The 25,952-nt window shown below is 41.2% G+C and overlaps 1 protein-coding gene and 1 long non-coding RNA gene across 2 annotated transcripts; one reads left to right on the top strand and one right to left on the bottom strand.

Annotated features, from left to right (window-relative positions):
• Window positions 1–1,556: 1,556 nt before the first annotated feature.
• aqp8a.1 (aquaporin 8a, tandem duplicate 1) lies at window positions 1,557–22,007 on the bottom strand. Its single transcript, XM_034200798.1, has 6 exons — window positions 21,961–22,007; window positions 19,275–19,535; window positions 18,485–18,611; window positions 17,562–17,773; window positions 12,814–12,948; window positions 1,557–1,831 (listed from the first exon to the last, which is right to left on the bottom strand). Exons 2-6 carry the CDS (start codon window positions 19,532–19,534, stop codon window positions 1,789–1,791), a joined length of 777 nt encoding a protein of 258 aa, XP_034056689.1. The 5' UTR covers window position 19,535; window positions 21,961–22,007; the 3' UTR covers window positions 1,557–1,788.
• On the top strand, window positions 15,743–17,440 carry LOC117536064. The gene is made up of 2 exons (XR_004567492.1): window positions 15,743–16,633; window positions 16,720–17,440. It is a non-coding gene; the product is annotated as an uncharacterized LOC117536064 (long non-coding RNA).
• Window positions 22,008–25,952: the final 3,945 nt, after the last annotated feature.

The following is a 25,952-nucleotide window of genomic DNA, read 5'->3' as shown; positions in this document are numbered from 1 at the left end:
TCCAGGTGCTCCTTTGAGAACCAGGGCAAAAAAGTTATGTGCACCCCTGGTTATAAAACATCAAAGGTGTTAGTAATTTCAAGATTCGTAGTATTGGCCGCCGCCCTAAATAAGTACTTTAACACCAGGCCAGGTGATCCAGTCCACAGGTGATAAGGTTCAAAACAAGACACAGCCTGTTTCAAAGTCAACTTGGGCCAGTGGGGTCATGAAGGTGGCATCTTTCAACGTCATAATTTTGGATGCAGGTATAAAAAGAGTAATTGTGGCCTATATAGATAAGATATAAGTGGAAATTAGACTTCGCACTAAGCAATATGGATCAGTGCCTTTGTGCACTCCATAATCTTGCCTCAAGTACATTCACCAATACATTTAATTTACTTAAAGATCAGAGAAACTTGCATATTTCTCCTACTCTATACAGCATTACAAATCAGAGGGAAATGTTTGGATTTTCCATTCCACTACATTTATCAAAGAGCTATAGCTAGAGACACTTAACAGATTTAATCTTTGTTAAACATTAAGTTGGTGAAACTAAACAACAACGCACCGACAGAAGTCTGGCTTTTTAGCTTAGCGTTGGTATTGCCCAGTATCCTAACAGGCCTTATAATGCTCATTTTCAGGTTTCAGATGTGTATGTAGTGTCTCTACTGTGACATGTCTCCATGCTTTAAAGGTCACCTATTATGTGAAATCCACTTCTTCATGTCTCTTCTACATCAACATGTGTCCCCTCCTCTGTTTAAAGAGACTCTGAAAGTTTCAGGAACAAAGATTCTCTCTCTCTTTTTGTCCTGATCCATTTCTATAAAAACCTGTCTGAAAATGAGCTGATCAGATTTTGGCCACTTTATGATGTCATAACGATGTTTTGGCTTGAGTAACCATTAGCCAATCAGCAACCAAGGTGCTGTAGTCCTATTCAGCCACTTGGTAACAACCATCGTTTTTCAGACACGTCAACTCTTCAGAAATCACCAGTGGGGTCACTGTCGATGGATTTAATGTCGTAGAACAAACCGTGATCCGTCTCTTCAATGTGTTTCAACCACAGACCTTAGTTCCAGATATTTTCCAAAACCCTATGGAGAGATTGAATTGCTTTTTTGTCGAAGGAACTGGAAGTGGTAAAAAAAAAAAACTTTGCCATTTCTATATGTGATTGTTACATCCCTGCACCTACAAATAGATATAAGGGGTGTGTATGGTATGCAAAATGTAAATGATCTATCTTTATCATAAGTTTTTAAATGTATTGATTTTTAAAAGCTTTTTATTCCACTGTGATTCAGTTGATCTGAGGGGACCAGTTTATGATTAATCTAGATTTATTACAGTCAAGTCTTGTCCTTGTACTGTATTTTCAGTAATCAAGCTATCAAAGAATGGTTTTCCATGGAGGACTCTGACCCAAACTTGAGTACAAAAATACTGTTAATAAGTAACAGAAAGAGTGATCATTTGTATGAAGTTTATTATCAAATATCCCGGGACGTTTTCCAGCTTTCATCGCACCTGTGAAGTCTGAGTGAGGACAAGCTATCGGATCACAATCGCATCATCAAACACTTTATTGCATCTTGAAATACAAACATGTCTTTCAGTCAGAGCCAACAGTCATGGCCGGTTCAAGGACAAATACATTTGCACACATTTTGCTGACAAATGTAAATATATTACAGTCAATGTATTAATTGTGTGTGAAAATCCAAGTTGAAATAAGATGTTAATAAGGTTGAACAGAATGTCCTTTGTCTTCCTCTTCAATAAATTACACTTTTACTTCAACCAAACTCGGGTCACCTGGTCACCAAGCAGCAACCTGCAAAAGAGTGATACAAGCAATTATTGGTCATTCACAACAACACTGAGAATTATTTACTATTTTGTTATGAACATGGATCATTTACTGAATGGCCAATCTGGCAGAGAAAACATGCCATAAAAAAACACACCAAACCACAATAAGATGCTAAATGACTCCACAGAGACTCAAAATGCTCACAAAGCTACAATATGATTACCAATGGCAAACAAATGTCCACAGAAGGAAGCAAAACTACTACAAAATCATGCAAAAACAACCAAAAAGACACACACCACTAAAGACACAGGATGTGAAGTGTGTCTATGGGGGGCTAATTGCTGATATCCCACTACCTATTCCCCCTTTTGGCCCTCTTGCTCGGACCACTTCTACAAACGTGGCCTTCATTTTGATCTCAACTACAAAACTACAAAAATGTGTGACTGCATCTTGCTTGATTGCAAAGACAATGAGGTGACACAATCTGTGCAGTGACAGTTAGGCAGAAAGCCAAAATATAAAAAACTCAGACATTTTTGAAAAAATACCCACAAAATGACTTAAAACAACCACAAAATGATACGAGTTGCCAACAAAGACACTTTAAATGCCCTTAAAATGAAGCAAATCGGTTACCAGTGCCATCAATGATCCCCTTTTTACCCACGGCCTTCATTTTGATCTCTACCACCTGCAGAAATGTGTGACTGCACGGTTGCAAGTTATCCGGGGGACATCATTTGTGCAAATACAGAAAGGCGGTAATATAATAATCTAAAAAAGAGAATACACAGATACTAAAATTGCCCTCAAAAAAACATTAAAATAACCACAAAATGACTGCAATTGTTGCACCAATTTCAGTCTTGGTGTCTTTTACAGTACATGTCTGTGCCCATCGTCTCATCACCCGTCCAGGGTTAAAATGAATATTTAAAAGTTAGTTAAAGCTTGACTACATTTATAAAGGTGGGTAGGTTTAGAAGGTCAGACTGTAGTAAAGCTCTGTGGGTGGATCTACAGGAGGTCCGTTTTTGTGTCTGTGTTAGGTGAGACTGAAGTCCAGTGGAAAAGGAGGGATGTTATAAACTCCTTACTAAGTGTATTGTGTAATCAAGATCAACTAGGGGGCTGTCAGGTTCAATCCAGCCTCTTATCTATATACTCCTGTCTATCTGAACAAGACACTATGACCTAGGGCTGTGCGATTATGGCAAAAATCATAATCACGATTATTTGGGTCAATAATTGATATCACGATTATTTTGACGATTATTCATTGACCATTTATTGAACTTTAAAACAAATAATATTTTACCAATAAACAAGATCAACAAATATGTTGGAGCGCACTTCCAAAACCATACTAAACATATATTATTAATATGATAAATAAAAATAAATTAGACCAAAATAAATTAAATCAAATGTGTTGCAGTGCACTGTCACAACCTACTGAACACTCCTTAACATATAGCCAACATTTTGGTAAAACATATTCATTATTCCACTCAGTTAAACGTTGAAGGCTGGCCAACCGTCATGGTCCAGAAGTAACAGGAAATAAATGTTGAACTACAATTTAAGACCAAATAAAAATGTTTAGGCCACCATGGCAAATGCTGGTAGGGCTGCTCATGTCATCTCTTAAAGATTTTTTGCAAGAAACAACAGCCTGTTTACATGGTCTGGTTTCAGAGATGAGCGCAGGTAGGTGACGATATTGCCACCTGTACTGAAGACCCTCAGCCACGCCCCGACACATGGGGTGACGCCGGCCAATCACAAAGCTTTGATGCGTTCAAGTGCATTATTCTGGCACAGGAAGATTATGTTACAGGACATAAAACAGAATATTGTTGTTCTATTTTTAGACACATCTCGCGATCGACTGGTTGGGCACCCCTGGGCTAGACCATAGGTCCGTTGTGGTGGCAAAGTAGCCAGCTGAAGCCACATCTCTCTCAACTTCCCCACGGCATTTGTCATATAGTGCAGGCAGCGCAGACCTGCTGAAATAATACCGAGACGGCATCGCGTAACGCTTGTCCAACGTGTTGACAAGTTGCTTAAAGAGCCTGTGACAGCATCCCAACAACTGTTGTGAAATGAAATATTGGGCTACTAGTAATATCGAACCGTCAGTTTAAAAAAGAAAAAGCGATACCGTTCCGTTAAATATCAATAATTTCGAACATCGCGGGGAAATTCCTCCGACTCATTTTGAAGTTTTGGGGGAAGCCGGAAGTGACGTCAATGCGGGAACGCTTCACTGTGCGGCGAGAGAGCCAAACACAGACAAAGTGTGTTGTCATGCGTAGAAATGGTGAATTACTGAGTTTAGACACGGTAATAACGTTGTAATGAAGTTGACTACAGTATATTCATATTTGTCAGTGCTTTCATGTCAATTCGGCGAACATAAACATAAATGATCGTGGTGAAGATGATGATTACATTAGGATTACAAATCGGTAGTGAGAGCTACTGAATTTCCTCCCGTCGGATGTGATATAAAAACAAATCGATTATTTTTGTAGTTGTAAACTCAAGTGGATGAAACTACATGTATTAGTGCTTTCATGTCAATTCGGCGAACATATGATAGATTAAATGATCGTGAGAATGATGATTAAAAATAGTTTGTTTCTGCATTTCCTGATGAGAAAACAAACCGATGCTTTTTGTAGTTGTAGTACACCAACATGGATTAAACGTGTGGTTTTTTTACCACAATGTTGGGGAAATTAATGGATAAAATGCACGGATTATTATTATTATTATTCCCACTCCGATCGGGACACTAGCTCCACCGTTACCCCGCAGCGAGGCTCCCCCGTTGACAGTTTACGTGGGCTGGGTGCAGTGAATCAGGACGAATCCCGATGGGCCGGTACCGAAGTGGGCCGGTCGGATAAGTCACTAGCACATCCCCCATAGGCGGCGCGTGAGGCTCAGGTTTGGGAAGGCTAAATAACTTTTTTTACCTGACGCTGCCCGCCTCCGTCGTCTATAGAAAAGAGATCAACTCAGTGTGCGGAGTTTAAATCTCTCAAGTCATATTACAGGAGAAAGGAAATACAGTTTAAACTGCCGTATGCAGAGAAGACGCCGACGTGTCGCACTTATCATTCATATTACATCATCAATCAGATCATCGATCATATAATATCATAATATATCATATATTTCCTTATCTGAGTCAGCTTCTCCAGCCGTATCTGGCCGTGCAACACTCACAGTGTCACATACTGTATGCAGAAGTATTATTTTAAGCAACACATTATGTTGACGAAACACTCGAGTCAAATGTAATTAAAGTCAGATTTTAGACGTGAACGCGCTCTCAGCTGGAGAGAGAAACCCTGGCTTGATTTACCGAGTTGATAACCAGCGTCGTATGACCGCTTAGCGAGATCTCGTTTGTTAGTTTGTTGTTGTTAGTTTGTTTGTTACTCAAACATATCCAGGGTATGTTGAACTGGCTTCGTAGTACAGCCTGTAGCGCTGCTGCCACCTGTGCCCTGTACTGTACAGGGCACAGGTGCAGGGGCGGATCTACCGGGGTGGCATGGGGTGGCAACTGCCACCCTAAACAATAGCCTTGCCACCCCAGCTGCCACCCCAGTTGGCATCTTTGTTTTGAAAGAAAAGTTGTGGCTCATCGGACATTTATGAGAGAAAATCTCTAATGTCCGAGTGCAAATGAATGCAGCACAAGACGCGAGTCTTGTAACCCCTCCCCCGGCCCTGGCGCGAGACTGGAAATATGATCGAGAAGCATTTCGGACCCAAGTAGACGGAAGGAATTAGGTATTTGCGATCTACAATTACAGAGAAGAGAATGTCAAGTTTGGCTGTACTCAGCATTGAATCAAAACGCACTAAAGCTTTGGATCTTAATACGTTTGTGAGGCGTTTTGCTGAACAAAATAGTAATCGCCGCATTCAGCTGTAATAGACATGCCAACTTGATGCTCTGCTCACGGATGACTCGATGAGCATAACAAACTGTTAAGATGATGACCTTGTATGCGTGTGTATATTTTTTTTCTTTGAGGGGGTCTGCCCCCAAAAAACTGTTTTAAGTCCTGAGAAAGTAAAATCAGACGGTGTGTAAAACGACACTGCCCAGCCAACAGAAAGTAACCACTTTGATTTAACCAGGCCAGTAGACAAGGACTTTCCACTGGATAATAACTTACTGCAGCGATGTATATGTTTTAGCTGAATACACGTTTTTTTTTTTTAACCCTAACTGATGCAGTTAGTCACTTTTTTAATATTTGTTCTTTCTGATGTAAAGTCAAGGTTGTAACTGTATATCAATAATGATATAATTACTTGTTTTTCAAATTTGAAGGAGGGTGAGCAAGCATCTTGATGAACATTCATCATTAACTCCTCCAAAAAATGTGAATCATAAAAGGGATTGACAGCTGATAGGAATAATATGATTGTTAATAGTATCATATTCATTCAGACAAACATCGATGAGACAGTTAATGAATGTACTTATTGCAGCAGTCTTCATAGATTTGGTACCCCTGCTGGTCTAAGAACAAACTCATTCAGTTATTGTTCAGTTAAAATTCATTAAATTACGTCTGCCACCTTATATATTTATATGTAAGGCTTTACTGATGTGCCACAATAATATCACCTAATGTCATTGAGTTAAAATATTAATATTGTGGCTTTCCAAGTTAACATTGATTGTAGGGGTGTAACGGTTCACAAACATTTCGGTTCGGTTCGTACCTCGTTTTTTAGGTCACGGTTCGGTTCGGTACGTTTTCGGTACAGCAGAAAAAATTATCACAAAACATTAAAAAAAATATTTATTTTTTAAATTATTATTAAACTGTGAATATTCACTCAAATAAATACAAAATATAATAAAATAAACATTAAGGTGCAGCATTTCGATGAACTGAAATAATCTGTATTTGAACTGTACTGTACTAGTACCTAAGCAGCCAGCTTGACATTAGGACTTGCTTGTCATTGTATTTTCATGTTTTTTTAAAGAAAAATTAACTTGTCCACATTGCTTGCCGAAAGGGCAGATCTGCTGGCACTAACAATGTCTCCTGCTGTGGAGAACACCCTCTCGCTAGGGACAGAGGTAGCAGATACAGCCAGGTAGCGCTTTGCTAACATGGCAACATAAGGATATTTGGCGTTTGTAATAGCTTTGGCTCGGTCTGAACTTGTTGCGAGTGGTGGAGGCTTAAATGCTAGTGGGAGTTGGGTTTGCACTTCAGTCTTTTTTCTTTTGGTACCGGTGATATTCACGTTTGGGTGATGCCTTTTCAAATGAGTGTGCAAGTTTGATGTATTGCCAGCCGCGTAACCAATGTTAGTTGAACAATCCCGACAAACAGCTTTGGTTCAGTCCACCTGTCTTTGTCCGTCATCCTTGTACGTAACTGCGAAACCAAAATGTTCCCAAACTGGAGACTTCAATGATGCTGGAGGATTTTCGAGCTCAACTTTATTTGCGTTCGCCATTTCCTCAAATTACTGACTACATTTGAACGCATCCCTTTGACCAGCTCTCATAGTATGCCTCTCGTCCAATGAAATGACTTGGTCGCTCTATGATATATATACCTAAGATTACTTCCAGAAAGTTGTTCATGTTCTCAATTTTTTACATAACGTTATATTCGTTCGGTACCCTTCGGTTCACACGTGTACCGAACCGAAGGGCCCGTACCGAATAATTTCAGTACGGGTACGTGTACCGTTACACTGCGATTTAAATCAGCATATACTTCTGCCAGGGGATGCCACCCCTCAAAATCTCCTGCCACCCTCTTGCCACCCCATGAATATTTGTCTAGATCCGCCCCTGCACAGGTGGCAGCAGCGCTAATGTCAAAGACACAGACATTGCATTATATTTGTATTTTACGAGGATGCAGTGACACAAATATTTACATATTTACATTTACTATCTACAGCACCCGCCACCCCTGACATCCCCCACTCCCCCTGTTGACAATTTACTAGCGGTACCGAAGTGGGCCGGTCGAGAGTCCCGGGATGATTTTTAGTCCCATTCCACCACTGGCTACATGACCGTATGATCGCCCATATTGACGCACCTAATTCCTAAACTTCTAACAGATACAACATAAACCGATCCTTCAGCCTCATATGAGCTCTCAGACACGTTCAAAATTAAACTGTCATCGCTGTCTGAGCTTGCTGCTGTGTGCGCCATCGTGTTTACATGCAGATGCTGGGATCCTGAACGGTGCAGCTGGAGCGCTGTGCCCGCAATGACGTCACACATAATTTGGCGGGACTTGAAGAATCCCCGAGCAGATCCAGGATATGGTCAACATTGAAGGGCAGATTAATGGTTATCAAAGTACAAATATCCAAAATCAGTTCAGTAACGGTTTTCAAGGAGAGAATATTTACACAAATTGATGGGTTTGGATGATGGGGGAAACTCGTGTCACAGGCTCTTTAAAGCCCTGGTTGCTAACAGTGCTAACTGGGCACATATCTTTAGCGATGTGAAATGTAATGGCACCTGTAATATCTCTGTGTCTCTGCGAGCTCGTCGCGTAGGCCGTTGCTCTGTACAATGCGTCCTGAATCGATGACTGTGATGATGTGGTGGATGAAGTCGAGCGGGCATCTGCTTTTTGTTGTATTACTGCCCGGTCGTATTGCACTTTGTGGTTGTATTTCAGATGATTAAAGAGATTGGTTGTGTTAGCGTGTGGCAGAGGTGGGACCAAGTCATTGTTTTGCAAGTCCGAGTCAAGTCTCAAGTCTTTGCGCTCAAGTCCGAGTCAAGTCTCAAGTCAGGATGGGCAGTTCAAGTCAAGTCCAAGTCCTAAACTTTGACAAAACGAGTCATAAACAAGTCATTATGTGTTTTTCACCAAATGTAATGACATCGATCAACAGAATAATACTTAATAATCATATTGCTCTTTATTAGTCACATTAATCATTTAATAATCCATTTTCTCTCTGCTGGTAAAGTAACGTGGGTTTTTCTAATTTAAGAGGGATCAGTAAGGTAAGGCTACCGTGACGGTTTGATTCAGAAGGAGTTTAATGGATAAGATCCCTGATGTTGAGGTAACCAGAATGTTTATTTCCACTGTGTACAACATGTTATAAGGGACCCACAATCTATCTTTATGTAAGGGATAATGTGCAGCGAGGCGGTCTCTATGGGGAAAAGAACACCTGCATCTAGATCCCTCTGCAGGTGGTACTTTAAGTATATATTGATGCTAATACTTTTGTACTTTTACTTGTAACATTTTGAATGCAGGACTTTTTATTGTACAGGGTTCCTGCAGGTTTCGCCAACTCAAATTTAAGACTTTTTAACACCTTTTTAAGACCACTTTGAATAGAATTTAAGACCTATTTCACGGCAATAAAGTATGAAGGAAAATGTATATAAAGAAGAAATACGTCCCATAATCACTTACAAAGTAAATGTATTCATGTTCAACATAAGAACAATGACTGAACACAACAGCGTAACAGTACAGAACTGTGTTAGCGTGTTAGACAAAAAGTGTGTATGTGCTTGAGTGTGTGTGTGTGTGTGTGTTAGGGCTGTGCAATTAATCATATTTTAATCGCAATTACGATTTTGGCCTGCCACAATTACGAAAACAACATAATCGTAAAAAACGATTATTTTGCTTTGCTAGGTTGTGACAGTGCACCACAACATATTTGATCTAATGAATTTTTTTAGTAATGTATCATTTATTTAATTAATTTTTGTATTGGTTTTTCAGTTGAATTATACGTTCAGGGTAATCAACAGTTCAAAAGATACTGTTCAAATTATTATCTGTTTTAAAGTTCAATAAATGGATGTTTTCAAAGTCAATGAATAATCATATTTAATAATCGTGATATTAATTATTGACCAACATAATCTTGATTATTGCCATAATCGAGCAGCCCTAGTGTGTGTGTGTGTGTGTGTGTGTGTGTGTGTGTGTGTGTGTGTGTGTGTGTGTGTGTGTGTGTGTTGTGTGTGTGTGTGTGTGTGTGTGTGTGTGTGTGTGTGTGTGTGTGTGTGTGTGTGTGTGTGTAGTGACAAGAGCTATATTCAGACTGAGCTCTGCTGCCTTGGCTACACTATTTCATCGTTGCTGTTGTATGATTGGTGTTTAGCTACGGTATTTCGCGTCTACAGCACCTCCGCTTTTAGGGTTGACGTAGACCCAAACTTCGCCCGGAGGTCCCCCGGTGTTGTTGCGGGAGCTGCTGCACTAGCTAACACTCCACTAGCTAACGCTGCACTAGCTAACGCTGCATTAGCTGCTGCTGCACTAGCTAACCCTACATTAACTAACGCTACATTAGCAAAACAAACACTAATTTATTTTGTAAAAGATGCAGCGGGCTTCAAACACGTTCCCTCCACTGGTTTCAACCAAGCACTAAATTAGATGTTTTCCAACCAAATACGGTTGAACTTACACTTCCCCATATTTATTTGTAAGTAGATTCGAAGATAGGCTACATGAGCTGAAGCTTGGTTGCTCGGTTACTAGCTGGGTGTTCTCCAATAAGGGGCCGGGGGAAACAAAGTTAGTGATTACTGGTTCCATGTTGATTTAATTCAATACAAATTGTTGGGGGGAACTGAAAGGCTATTACCGTACTGGTTACTTTGCAGCCCGGGCATTTCCCCCAAAACACATTTAGACGCTATCGCAACACAGAAGTACCTTTCAAATCCGATAATTTTTAAGACCTTCTGAATCATATTTAAGACCTTTTTAAGGCCTTAAATTCTGATTATCAAATGTAAGACTTTTTAAGACTTGTTAAGACCCCGCGGGAACCCTGATTGTAACTTTTTTTAATTGTCTGAACTTCTCCCACCTCTGACAATAGATCCTGAGTGTTTACCCTGCTCTGAAGGTTATTTTCATTTTACAAATCCTGCACTCAGCTTTGCTTTATCCAATATCATTGAAAAGCAGCCAGATGCTGCTTCTTTTTTCGGTTTTCGCTCATTTCTTGACTTTTTCCGACGCGCTTGCATTTAAATCCGGCTCCCCGTCTCCTCGTCGCTCTGCACATGCTGTGCCCCCACCCTTCTTTCACATAATGGTATGATCCTAGTGTGTCCTCGCATATGATTGGCCGCATGGTGGGCCAGCTAAATAAAGACCCGCCCCTGCCTGCAAGGATTCTCAGCAAGAGTAGGAGCGGCTGAAGATTCTGCTTTCCCCGACGGGAGTCTGCTCTTCTAACGGCAGCTCGCGATCGGCGTGTTGGAGACCTCTGAATTAAAGTAGCAAGTCACCTCAAGTCAGAAGGCTCAAGTCCAAGTCAAGTCCCGAGTCATTGGTGTTCAAGTCCAAGTCGAGTCGCAAGTCTTTTGTGATGTTGTCAAGTCGAGTCTCAAGTCATAAAATGTGTGACTCGAGTCCAAGTCATGTGACTCGAGTCCACACCTCTGGCGTGTGGTGCCAACACAACCTGGTAACAAATCCTGCACTGTACTTTATTTTGCTCCACGTCGGACTCCTGAAAGCCAAAGTACTTGCAAATAGTGGAAATAGTTTGACCCTTCTTTTTAACGAGTTGCTGCTCTTGTTCTGACATCTTCGCTCGCGCTGAACACTCACAACACATGTCACTCCCACGTGGCCGAGTGGGCTTTTAGGGAGGGGCGAAAGCGCACCCAGCAAAATAATCGTATTTTGTCAATTATGCTGTTTTCATAATCGTCGCAAGCCATAATCGTAATCGCGATTAAAATACGATTAATTGCACAGCCCTACTATGACCTTTCAGCATCACGTGAAGCATATACATGGAACATAAGGTGTCTCTATTTATATTTAACTCAACAAAAATGGTGTAATTTGCATTTCACATTAACCTGAATGGATATTTGATACAACAAGTGTGGGAAGATACCCCTCACTGCCAAACACATGTGAAATACTGCTTGATTTTAAACTATAAGTATTAAAGGTGCCACATTGAGTTGTGCCCTTGTTGGCACATTGCTACACTTGTTTTAAATGCGAGTGGATCACTGGAAAAGCAGGATGTGAACCAATGTGCCGCCCAAAATGTCACTCTCATGTACAGACATAGCTCTGTAGCTCCTCTAGTGGCCGAAAACTCCACAGGACACCTTTAAGTAAAATATATTAAGACCCTGTTGAATAGTAACAATATCAAACTACTGTACCAGACGGATCTCATGTACCGTTTCTTTACTTAAACCTCCTGTAAGGGAAGCATCATAGTTAGTTTGGAGCGTAAATGTGAGCCAGGATGTGCAGGGCCTTAAGAAGTCAGATGACAAAGTGTTAAGTGCGACAATGTCCGATATAAAAATGGATTATGGGGAGGATAGATATGTCAAACAAACTTGGGACTTTTACGAAGAAGTATTTCATGTTTATGTGAAACCAGAAATCAATATTGACCTATTTTACTGTAGTTTACTTGGGTAATATACCTACTAAACGCACGTACGTTAGTTATATAACAAACAAACATTGTCATTTTAAACAACACTATGTTTTTGTCTTCTAACCAGGTCGTTTTTTTATGCAGGTGCTTGCCCAGGTCTCATTTGGCTGGAAATGTTTTGGTGAACACAGATGAACGATGGGCACAGACATGGAAAAGACACCAAGGCCGTTTCTCGATGTCGAGTATACCTGCTGCAGAGTCACTATTTCAAGTATACTACGTCATCGAGTGGCGCCGAATGCTGGGCATTTAACATGCATTTAAACAGTCCTTCAGTATACTTGAAATAGTGGCTCTGCAGCAGGTATACTCGACATTGAGAAACAGCCCAAGACTGAAAATGATACAACAATTCATCTTGTGTGTTTTTGTCGTTATTTAAGTGTTTTTTTACGGGCAATTCGAGTATCTTTGTAGTTTTTTTAATCAAACTTTTTTTTAAAGATATCAAACAAACAGTTGCAGTAGTATTTGTTGGCTATACAAACCTGACTAAGGTGACGGTGATCAGCGCTCCACATAAGGGTCCTGCCCAGAAGATCCAGTGAAAGCCCCACTGGCCTGTAACCACTGCAGGACCGAAGGCTCGGGCCGGGTTCATGCAGGCTCCAGACAGCTGGCCTCTGAAACAACAGACAATAACTAACACTGCAACACAGCTGGAGGAACAGTATGTTTAAAGGTCCCCTATTATACTGTTTTTCATCAATATATTATAGCTTTCAGATACAAAACATGTCTCTGAAGTGTTTGGCTCCAAACACCAAACAGATCATTGCAGCATTACCCATAATCCCCTCTGTTTCAGCCCTGTTTAAAAAGTGCTGATTCTCTGTCTGTTACTTTAGATGAAAATAAGGAGCCCCTCCCCACGCCCCTCTGAGAGACATTTGGTTACAAAGAACACTATGGTGCTCTAGGAGGAGATTACCTTGGTTGCTGATTGGCTAATGGTTACACAAGCCAAAAAATCGTTATGACATCATAAAGTGGCCAAAATCTGATCAGCTCATTTTCAGACAGGTTATAGATAGAAATGGATCAGGAGAAAAAGAGAGAGAATCTTTGTTCCTGAAACTTTCAGAGTCTCTTTACACAGAGGGGACACATGTTGATGTAGAAGAGACATGAAGAAGAGGGGACACATGTTGATGTAGAAGAGACATGAAGAAGAGGGGACACATGTTGATGTAGAAGAGACATGAAGAAGAGGGGACACATGTTGATGTAGAAGAGGACATGAAGAAGAGGGGACACATGTTGATGTAGAAGAGACATGAAGAAGAGGGGACACATGTTGATGTAGAAGAGACATGAGGAAGAGGGGACACATGTTGATCTAGAAGAGACATGAAGAAGAGGGGACACATGTTGATGTAGAAGAGACATGAAGAAGAGGGGACACATGTTGATGTAGAAGAGACATGAAGAAGAGGGGACACATGTTGATGTAGAAGAGACATGAAGAAGAGGGGACACATGTTGATCTAGAAGAGACATGAAGAAGAGGGGACACATGTTGATGTAGAAGAGACATGAAGAAGAGGGGACACATGTTGATCTAGAAGAGACATGAAGAAGAGGGGACACATGTTGATGTAGAAGAGACATGAAGAAGAGGGGACACATGTTGATCTAGAAGAGACATGAAGAAGAGACATGAAGAAGAGGGGACACATGCTGATGTAGAAGAGACATGAAGAAGAGGGGACACATGTTGATCTAGAAGAGACATGAAGAAGAGGGGACACATGTTGATCTAGAAGAGACATGAAGAAGAGGGGACACATGTTGATGTAGAAGAGACATGAAGAAGAGGGGACACATGTTGATGTAGAAGAGACATGAAGAAGAGGGGACACATGTTGATGTAGAAGAGACATGAAGAAGAGGGGACACATGTTGATGTAGAAGAGACATGAAGAAGAGGGGACACATGTTGATGTAGAAGAGTTATGAAGAAGAGGGGACACATGCTGATGTAGAAGAGACATGAAGAAGAGGGGACACATGTTGATGAAGAAGAGACATGAAGAAGAGGGGGACACATGTTGATGTAGAAGAGACATGAAGAAGAGGGGACACATGTTGATGTAGAAGAGACATGAAGAAGAGGGGACACATGTTGATGTAGAAGAGACATGAAGAAGAGGGGACACATGTTGATGTAGAAGAGACATGAAGAAGAGGGGACACATGTTGATCTAGAAGAGACATGAAGAAGAGGGGACACATGTTGATGTAGAAGAGACATGAAGAAGAGGGGACACATGTTGATGTAGAAGAGACATGAAGAAGAGGGGACACATGTTGATGTAGAAGAGACATGAAGAAGAGGGGACACATGTTGATGAAGAAGAGACATGAAGAAGAGGGGACACATGTTGATGTAGAAGAGACATGAAGAAGAGGGGACACATGTTGATGTAGAAGAGACATGAAGAAGAGGGGACACATGTTGATGTAGAAGAGACATGAAGAAGAGGGGACACATGTTGATGTAGAAGAGACATGAAGAAGAGGGGACACATGTTGATGTAGAAGAGACATGAAGAAGAGGGGACACATGTTGATGTAGAAGAGACATGAAGAAGAGGGGACACATGTTGATCTAGAAGAGACATGAAGAAGAGGGGACACATGTTGATGTAGAAGAGACATGAAGAAGAGGATTTTGCATAATAGGTGACCTTTAACATTTAGAACAGGGGTCTCCAACCTTTTTTAGGATGAGAGCTACGTTAAAAAAATCAAACAAGTCCTGAGCTACTTCTATTCCTCTTTTTGTTGTTTTTTGCAGTGTATATATGTAGCACATTTTAACATTATGATATGCTGACCTTTAACCTTTGTGTGCTGTTTGGGTCTGTGGGACCCGTTTTCAGGGTTTACTAAAAGAAAATGTATGCAATTTAATTATTTGAACCTGCTTTATTTGGGGGTGGTCCTCACCTCCTCTAGGGGGGTCTGGGGGCATGAACCCCCGGGAATATTTGTTTTAAATGTTGAAGTGAAATGCATCAATCTGGTGCACTTTGAGCACCAGATGAATTTATGGACACAGCTCTCAACACTCAGATGAAAGGGAGCTGTATACTTTTCAATAATCCAAACATCTTTAGAATATGATCACAAACAATAACAAATCATTTAAACTGGTTTATTCTTATCTTACCTAGTTAGCATTCTTTCTTTTTATTTATGCATATTTTACTAATCACTCCCCTTTTAAACTGTTTTTTTGTACTGTCCTATAATACACACTGGAAAGATTTCTTACTTTATTACAACTATATTAAATAGATAAAGGTGTGCTCTCTGTCTCGCTCACTCACAGAGGCTGTGTGCTCCTCCGTGGCAATAACGGCTTGCGTTAAAAAATAATAATACACATATTTGTAAAGTGGGGGGGACATGTCCCCCCTGTGCCCAGTGGAAATTACGCCATGCGTGTGTGTGTGCGTCAAGTGCAATTATGCAAGTTGCAAGTTGCAGCACACACACAGTAAAACTCTGCCCCTCATGTGCTGTATAGGCTGGCATGAATAGGCTGTGTTCAATGGGGCTGATGTGTTGTGTAGATTCTGCCAGAAGGAAAGGTCACACTCCTTATGAAGCGGTGAGCTGCCGCTCCACATTGCTTTTCTTCCCGACTGCAACGCTGGTCCCGCAAATCAAGCAAGAACGTGATTGGTCAACATTCATTGTGGGGGGACGAGGGGTGTTAGATAGATATAGAGTTGTAGTAAGTAGATAGGGTTCGCTATGATTTAATTACATTTCCTTTTTTTGTGTGTATTTTTTACATTTTGGATTTACTTGGTGAGCTACTTCTTGAGGGCTTGCGAGCTACCGGTAGCTCGCGATCGACGTGTTGGAGACCCCTGGTTTAGAAGTATCAGTGGGCAACTCAAATACAAAAATAATGCAATGTGGTTTAATAGAATTCTTCACAGAGTTTAGCTGCAGATTACAATATTTATTTATTTATTTATGTTAGGATTGGATTAAATATTAAACAGACCTTTCAAGGTAATAAAAAGAGTCAATAACGAACCTTGTCTTCTCTTTTATAACTGATAATAGTAATACATACGTGTGTGTAGGAGGGTTTAGGGCTGCAGGTGTCACGGTCCAAACTGTGTCCCTGTTTGTTCCCCTGTGTGTGTGGAGAGGGTGTGGTTTCCCTTGCAGCCTGATTGCTCTCACCTGGCCGTCCGACTCAGCTGTCCCTCATCATCTAATCAGGACACAGCTTCTACTCCAGTCTCCCAGCAACTCACCGCCAGATTGTTTTCTACACCAGTGGTATTACATCCTCCTGGCTGCCCATCCAGTTATCCTGTCTGCGTGTAATTCCGTACTTTTGTAACTAGTTTCTCTTGTGTTTCCAGTGCAATCCCTCGGCCATCATCCACCAGAGCTTCCAGCCAACCTGCCTGCTTCTTCCTGCATCATACCTGCCTGCCTTGTAATCAGTCCAGCCTCTCACTGCCTACCTCCACTCCGGACCTCCATAATCACCAAACCTGCCTGAGTCTCCGAAACAATAAACCATTTAAACATCTTCAGTCATTGCCTGCGCCTGGGTCCTGTTTAAAACATAATCCTAACAGAAGGTGACTTTAAGGACACGGTATTCATGCCCTCTGTATATTATTTATAAGGGGGAGTTTATGTTCAGTATTTTAAATAACATGTTTTTTTAATGCTGATTCAAATATGTTTAGACTTTTTTAAATGTATGGTTAGGCCGACTGAAGGCAGGTCTATTAATACTCCACCAGAATCTCATCATGGTAGATTGCAGCATTTAGGAAGAATAAAGATATATATTAAACATGGATATATTTAAGATTAAAATGTTAAATGTATGAGTTTGTTGAGGTTGATCCAACCAAGTAAAGGAATGTGATTCGATGACCAAAAAGACCACTATTTTTCAAGTTCTTTTCATTTTAATATGTGACTTTAATCGTGAAAATCCATGTTGTTTTTTTTGTGGAGGGTCTTACATTTACTGCATCAATCTCAGCAAATGTCTTGGAAATTTACAAATGTAATCTTGGAAATGAGAGCGTTTTTCCGCCATAATTAAACTTGCAGAAAATCTAACTGGACAGCTAATTAAATGTATTTGTGGCTGTCATGGCCTCAGCATTCAACATACAGTAATTCCCCCTCTGGTTGTGATCTGTGGATGGATAATGTTGTGCAGGATTGTGGATGATCTTACCCCGCTAATATGTTTGCGCTCACAGTGAGGCCGATGCAGAACGCAGCCACTGGGGAGCTGGTCTTCTTGTTGACGGCTCCCATGCAGGCCGCCAACGTGAGGAACAACGTCATTATCACCTCGGCCAGAGTGATTTTAGCCAGATCTGCGGTCGGGCCCACGAGAAAGGATCCTCCGAAGGAAGCATTATAAATGTTATCGGGAAATACGCCCTGAAAGAAGGACAAATTAATATATAATATCCCTTAATGATACAATTATCCATCATACAATAGACTGAAGAGAATAGTTTTCATTTATTTTCACCTTTTGTTTTTACTCTAAACTGAGATAGCACAAAATCAAGACCAGGATTAAAGGATGCTAAGGATATCAGTTGTTTCGTGTTCTTTTTTTGTCATAAAATGCCATAATTATCATTATAAGATATATCAAAACGTTTAGCTTAGTAAGTCAAAATTGGAAGATTTTAAGTCAAAAATGTAACTTATTTCGTCAAAATTCTGATATTTTAGGACAAAATCTTGAAATACTAGGTCAATATTTTGAGATTTGATTACATACTTTCACGTTACTTAGTTCAAATCATGAGAAAATATTAATTCATCTAATATTTTAATACATTGTGGACCTACTACGTAAAAAATCTGACTTACTGGTTAAAAATTATGCAATATAAAATCATATAATTATTTTAAAATATAATCTTATACGTCAATAATGCAATTTAATAATCAGTTAAAATGACGGAATACTTGCTTATTATCTTGTATATTTTACTAAATATGTTAAATGCTTTTGACTGCAGAAGTTATGTCAACTTTGTGACTTACCTTGAGTATTTATATTTTCATTATAACAAACCTTTCATCTATTTGTTTCACTTTTTTGGGGCAGAATTGGGCTTCCCTAGTGTTCCTCACCCTGGTTAAAGCCGCCCCCAACATGCCTCCTAACATCTGGGCGAGGATGTACGGCAGCAGCAGGGCGAGCTTCATCCCTCCACACAGGTACACACTCACAGACACCACAGGGTTAAAGTGCCCGCCGCTGCAAAAACACAATAAACGTTGCTCTGTTATCTCTGGAATAACGTTATGAACTGGTACCAATGAACCTTATCTAGCACACATGGGGTAAAAAGGCAATTTAAGGTAATTATTTGAATCAAAAATGATACTTATGAATAATAATCTATCTATTGAAATGTGTCATCAATCATAAAAATCGTAAGTAATCTACTTAATATTCTCTATGAACTACATGTTAAGGCAAATTATCTTTAAATCAGTTCATTGAGATGAAAAATAATGACCCTTATCTTATAACAGCTTGTAATAACAGCTGCAGGGTTTATTTGTACACAACATTGTCAGTGAGTGACAGATAACAATAGAAACTTTATAAAGCATATTATTTACTGACATTTTAAAGCAAATTAACAACCGTGTAAATTTATGTTGGCTCTACAACTGCTTTAAGACATTTATGACATTTAAAAGACAACAAATAATCAGTCTGCTGAGACACCAACTTAATGAGTTAATTTTAAGTAATCCTTACTTTGTCAATATGTGACAGAAAATCATACCAAAAAGGTATTCATATCTCACAAAAGTATTCATGTTGTCTCTACACAAGATTTTATGACATTTCTAAGATTTTTAAAGACAATAAATGATCAGTCCGCTTTAGAAAACACAATATCTTTACCTAATTTTCCCAAACAGCATGATGAGCACAGCCAGTGCCATGCCATGAGCCATCGCAGCCTGCAGGACCCCGAATTGTCCAATGTTCCCCATCACAGACGCACACCCCACAAACACAAACAGGGTCGTCCCGTACAGCTCGGCCAGGCACGGCTGCACATACTGCTCGAACATGCTCGTCCTCATGGTTTCCCTTTCAGCTGGAGGTTCCACCATCTCAGTTATGGTGAAAATCTCAGCCTTGTTTTCTGTGCCCGACATACTGAATACAAATGATGTCTTTACCTGTCCTGTGTCACTCACAGCTCACACTGATGATGGACACTTATAAGCCATTCTGAGGATGATTCATAAAAGACCTACGCACATCCCCACTTTTGTTTTCTCTTCTGATGCCCCACCTTCCTGCAATTGTTTATAATCCCAAGAGCAATCAGGAGAAACTCATAACATGATGTATATGTTTTTGAGAGATAAGGATGAGGGGTGTCAGCACAAAAGCAGCATGTTAAGTTTAAGGGGTACCACATATTTTAGTTCTCTATCAGTACAATAATTTTAATACATGAGGATTCTGTTATTTTTTATGTTAAACCTATACAAAAAAGATTGTGGTTGCCACTTTTAGGGCAGTGGGAAAAACCTATAAACTCATAATCTGTTATCACCTTCAAGATGATATGACCAGACTATACTAAGGTTATTCTGAGTTTATACCAGGGTATAAATAGTAATACCTCAGATATCTGTTTATAATAAATACTGATCCTATTAACTGATCATCATTTTATTTTTCCTTTATAAATTACAATTGCAATCTATTCTCTGATTAGTTGTTTTTTATTTAAAATATTATAGTTTTACCGATATTTCATTTCTTGTGTGCCATTTAACAATACAATAAAATAAAAACAAGTATACAGTATACAAATACTGTGTTACAAGTAAAATAACCCCACAAAAGTATCAGGATAACAGAACTAAAAAGCAACAGTTCTAATTGGCAGAAAGTCAAATTTCTTAATAATAATTGATAAGTGTTAATTTATTTGATTACATTGCATTTAGCTGACGCTTTTATCCAAAGCGACTTACAATAAGTGCGTTCGACCAACAAAATACAAACTTGAAGAAAACAGAATCATATAAGTACATCAGGCTTCATAGAGCAAAAACATTTCAAGTGCTACTCAACTGGCTTTAGATAAGCCAGCCCTTTAATAGTATATAAGTGCTTTGTTAACAGTTCTATCGCTCGAAGTGGAGTCGAAAGAGATGAGTTTTCAGTCTGCGCCGGAAGGTGTGTAAGCTATCTGCTGTCCTGATGTCAATGGGGAGCTCATTCCACCATTTTGGAGCCAGGATAGCAAACCCACGTGTTTTTGCTGATGGGAACTCCCCTTCGCAGCGAGGGTGCAGCGAGCCGTTTGGTTGATGCAGAGCGGAGTGCACGTGCTGGGGTGTACGGTTTAACCATGTCCTGGATGTAGGAAGGGCCAGATCCATTAGCAGCATGGTACGCAAGTACCATTGTCTTGAAGTGGATTCTAGCAGTTATCGGAAGCCAGTGAAGGGAGCGGAGGAGCGGCGTGGTGTGGGAGAATTTAGGAAGGTTGAAGACCAGGCGAGCAGCTGCATTCTGGATGAGCTGCAGAGGTCGGATGGCACATGCAGGTCGACCAGCCAGGAGGGAGTTACAGTAGTCTAGGCGTGAGATGACGAGAGCCTGGACCAGAACCTGCGTCGCTTTCTGGGTCAGCTGGGGACGCTTTGATGTTGGTGGCACTAATGTTAAGTACTGCTGTTTAGCTTAAAGGGATAGTGGAAATCCGCGAATTTTGGGTTTAACTTATGTATTTTTATTAAAAAGAAGCATAATAAACCATTTTTTTTAATTTCATGCGCCTAGTTTAATTTTATTTTCAATTTTACTGCGCCCTCTCAATGAAACGAAATACTTCGGGAATCGTCGGGAATCTTCGGGTGATGACGAGAGCTCAGGAAGACGGGCACAAACAATGGCGGACATTCAATAGCATTTGCATGTGAATAGCCGACCTTTATTATGGTGAATAGATGTGTTTTGTATGGCTGTAGTGCGACAGAAAAATTCTACGTGACACAACGACATTGGATTAACCTTGAGATGCGTTTTTATTCCGTTGAACACAACTTTTGATCACAAATCAAAAAAGGTAAGACGTAATTATTGTAATATTTTTGGAACCGGATGTTGTTTACTTTCTCTTTTCTGGCTGATAGCTCCAGGAATTCGAGGTCTTACAGTGATGACATTACATGTGTGGAATCTGTGGAGTCTCAGCTTTAAATCGTATATCTTGTTTGTGCCGTTAAGATAGTAATAAGGGCATTTCTACCGTGTGTTGTGTGTAAAAAAGCGTTAGCATTGTTTCGCTCAATGCTAATTCAAAGGCTTGGTATTACTCTTGTGTTTTTTCTAGCTAACAATTGTTCTTATTGTCAGTTAGCGGAGTTTCTTACCTTTAAAAGGGTATGAAAACATTAATAGTTTCATAAATGTTAAGAAGCCCTGAGACATGTGAGAGAAAAAAAACTGTGGGAGGGGTCCACTGGGGGGACCTTCGGGCTTAACTGGTTAACAATGATTAATATTTGTAAAGGCTACAGGTGATCTTAAGATGCGTGAGCTATGCTTAGGGACCTACCAGTCAAGATTATTTGTGCGTAGGGGTGCATCATCTGGCGCCTGGTCCTGGTCATCCTCGCCATTGCCCATGCCGTGAACCATCACCTCGGGCTCGGGCTCGAACAAATAAGGACGTAATGGTCCATCGTCTGGCTCAATATTGTCACCATCGTCGCTTACTGAACCGGATTCAGATTCAGTTCCTAAAACGACATTTTCGTAGGAAAGCCGAGAGGATGTTTCTGACTCGCTATCATCACTGGATACCTCGTACAATCCTTCTTCTCTGTCTGGTATATTTGCCCTTCCACGTTCATTCTGCATAGACGCCATGGTTTGTTATCGTATCGTCTTCCTGAGTTTTCGTCACTTCCGGTTTGGCTGAGTCGAACATTTCGTTTCTAAAAAACTTCGGGGAAGCTGCAATAAAGTGCTTCTAACATGCGTAAGGCAATTATTATATATTTTTAATCAGGTGTGATTGTTTTGGTACGTAATTATGCTTGTATATAAGTTAAAACGAAACTATTTGAGGTTCCATTTCCACTATCCCTTTAATATAAAAGGCAAGGCAAGTTTATTTATATAGCACCTTTCAACACGAGATAATTCAAAGTGCTTTAGATGCAAAGCATCCTAATGCTTCAGTTAACTCATATTTTACAATGATAATTATGAATAAATGTAAAGTAACTTACTAAACATATCGAGAGTTAATTAATTAAAGGGGCGTAGGCCCACAGCTGTGAAAACTCAACAGTCATAGTGTCCATTTTAGGCAGCTCTTTCATGGAGCGTCAGCTTCAGCATCAGACAGACGAAGACAAAGGAGTCCTGCGGGAGTCACGAGGGAGGCAAATCCTACTTTGATTGAGCTGAGTATCGCTGGTGTTTTTTAGCCTCTCATGCTATATTCATGTGTATTTTCTCCATTCCTGTTCATGTGTCTTCTCGCAATTATCACTGGCCCCGTGCATCTCCTAATCGTTATAACCGGCCTGCTCTCGTCTATCCCACATGCTCCACTGAGATCCAACATTTAGTTTCAGGGGGCCTGTGGAACTGCCAGTCAGCTGTTCCTAAGGCTGACTTCATCTCTGGCTACGCCTCCCTGCAATCTCTGGATTTCCTTGCTCTCACTGAGACCTGGATTACTCCATCCAACACATCCACCCCAGCAGCTCTCTCCACAGCATATTCCTTCTCCCATACACCCAGACCCACTGGCAGAGGAGGTGGCACTGGTCTCCTGCTCTCTCCCAACTGGAGCTTTTCCCTCTTCAAGCTACCTAACTTCACTCCTTCCACCTTTGAATTCCATGCCGTCACAGTAACCCATCCTATACAATTAACCATTGTTGTTCTCTACCGTCCACCAGGCGCCTTGGGGGACTTCTTGGAGGAATTAGATCATCTCCTCTCACACATCCCTGAAACTGGCCCTCCCGCTGTACTTCTCAGAGACTTCAACCTCCAGACAGGGAAGATAGACGAACTAACATCTCTGTTAACCGCCTTTGCTTTCTCACTGTCTCCGTCCCCACCAACTCATAAAGCTGGCAATGTCCTTGATCTCATATTCTCAAGGAACTGCGCTACTTCTAACCTCTCTGTAAACCCGCTCCACACATCCGATCACTTCTTCATTTCATTCTCTCTACCCCTTTCCAAACATAACAAACTAATCTCTTCTCATCCTGCACCTGTCCGCCGTAACCTTCGTTCCCTCTCCCCCTCTACCTTTGCCTCATCGGTGCTCTCAGCCCTCCCTTCCTCTGACTCGTTCCAACTCCTACCTCCAAACTCTGCTGCAGAAACTCTCCTCTCTCATCCTCTCTGGACTATCTCTGTCCTCTCACATCTCGGCAGGCTCGTCAGTCCCCTCCTGCTCCCTGGCTAAATGACGCACTGCGTGCTAATAGAACCATCCTTCGGGCAGCAGAGCGGAAATGGTGGAAATCCAAACACCGTGACGACCTCCTAACCTATCAGGCTCTCCTCTTTCTCTGCTTCGATCTCTCAGGCAAAAAGCACTTTCTTTGAAGATAAGATCCAATCTTCCTATTCCAATCCCAAAAAACTATTTTCCATCTTCTCCACCCTCTTGGAACCCCCCAAAGCCCCTTCCCCCTCCTCCCTTCTGTCAAGCGACTTTGAAAAAAAAAGGTTGATGATATTCGTTCTTCTTTTTCTGACTCACCTCTACTCACCGCTGGGTCATCAGACCCTCCGTTCACCCACACACTGTCCTCCTTTTCCCCTCTTTCTCCAAGTGAGGTTCTTACCCTCATTACCTCTGCCCGTCCTACCACCTGTCCTCTGGACCCTATCCCCTCAAACCTCCTTCAGACGATCGCTCCTGATATTCTACCATTTCTCTCCCATTTAATCAACACTTCTCTAACTTCTGGTCACTTTCCAAACAGTCTCAAGGAGGCAAGAGTAAACCCTCTCCTAAAGAAACCCACTCTCAACCCGTCCGATGTTATAAACGACAGGCCTGTCTCTCTCCTCCCGTTCCTGTCTAAAACACTTGAACGCGCTGTCTTTAAACAACTCTCCTGTTATCTCCATCAGAACAAACTTCTGGATCCGCACCAGTCTGGTTTCAAGGCACTCTCCAAGAACTTGGAATTTCAGGCTCTGCACTTTCCCTCCTCACCTCATACCTCAAAGACCGCACCTACAGGGTAACTTGGAGAGGGTCTGAGTCCGACCCTTATCAATTAACTACAGGGGTCCCTCAGGGCTCTGTTCTTGGTCCCCTCCTCTTCTCCCTGTACACAAACTCGCTCGGATCAGTCATTAGCCTGCATGGTTTTTCATACCACTGCTACGCTGACGACACCCAATTGATTCTGTCCTTTCCCCGCTCAGAGACCCAGGTCGTCGCACGCATCTCTGCTTGTCTAGCGAACATCTCTCAGTGGATGTCTGCTCACCACCTCAAGCTCAACCTTGACAAGACTGAACTGCTTTTCCTTCCGGGAAAAGATTGTCCCACTCTTGACCTAACAATCAACATCGGCACCTCTGTTGTTTCCCCGACTCAGACTGCAAGGAATCTGGGTGTGACCCTAGATAACAGCCTGTCCTTCACTGCAAACATCGCTGCTACAACCCGTTGCTGCAGATACACGCTTTACAACATCAGGAAGATACGTCCCCAGCTGACCCAGAAAGCGACGCAGGTTCTGGTCCAGGCTCTCATCATCTCAGGCCTAGACTACTGCAATTCCCTCCTGGCTGGTCTACCTGCATGTGCCATCCGACCTCTGCAGCTCATCCAGAATGTAGCGGCTCGTCTGGTCTTCAACCTTCCTAAATTATCCCACACCACACCGCTCCTCCGCCGGCTTCCGATAACTGCTAGAATCCACTTCAAAACACTGGTACTTACATACCATGCTGCAAATGGATCTGGCCCTTCCTACATCCAGGACATGGTTAAACCGTACACCCCAGCACGTGCACTCCGCATCGGCCAAACGGCTCGATGCACCCGCACTGCGAGGGGGACCCAAGTTCCCATCAGCAAAAACACGTCGGATTACTATCCTCCCTCAGGACAGCAGAAAGCTTACACATCTTCCGGCGCAGACTGAAAACTCATCTCTTTCGACTCCACTTCGAGCGATATAATTACTAACAAAGCACTTATATGGGTCATTCCAGAATTGGAGGACATTTCATGTCCCCCATATAAAAAATCTAATAATCCATGCCCAAAATGCACTTGTGTTAAACATACTTGTATTGAGACAAAATGTATATAAAGTTGTAGAAAAAGTGGCTTCAAAATATTATTTGAAATCCGAGCTGAATATAAAGATGGATTCTTCCATGAAGTAATGGCCTTATAATACAATTTAGTTTATAGTTTACACAGTATGACTATAAAGACTTTAACATTCATACAGCTTTTATAATGACGTCAGCTTGTCCCTCCCACTGCAGATAATCAGTAATAATTGTTTATAATAATAAATAAATGAACGGACCGAAACAGCA

The sequence above is a fragment of the Gymnodraco acuticeps genome, unplaced genomic scaffold (genome assembly GCF_902827175.1).
Source record: "Gymnodraco acuticeps unplaced genomic scaffold, fGymAcu1.1, whole genome shotgun sequence".
In the NCBI taxonomy this organism is placed as follows: Eukaryota; Metazoa; Chordata; class Actinopteri; order Perciformes; family Bathydraconidae; genus Gymnodraco; species Gymnodraco acuticeps.
The sequence above is the reverse complement of the archived record's forward strand: the minus strand, read 5'-3'. Positions and strand labels throughout refer to the sequence as shown.

Excerpts from the sequence above, each read along its gene's own strand:
- aqp8a.1 (XM_034200798.1), bottom strand. The coding sequence starts at position 19,534 with ATGTCGGGCACAGAAAACAAGGCTGAGATTTTCACCATAACTGAGATG. Across the intron at positions 17,774-18,484 it reads TGGGGGCGGCTTTAACCAGG|GGCGTATTTCCCGATAACAT; the intron begins GTGAGGAACACT and ends TCCTTCTTTCAG. Across the intron at positions 12,949-17,561 it reads AGCGCAAACATATTAGCGGG|AGGCCAGCTGTCTGGAGCCT; the intron begins GTAAGATCATCC and ends CTGTTGTTTCAG.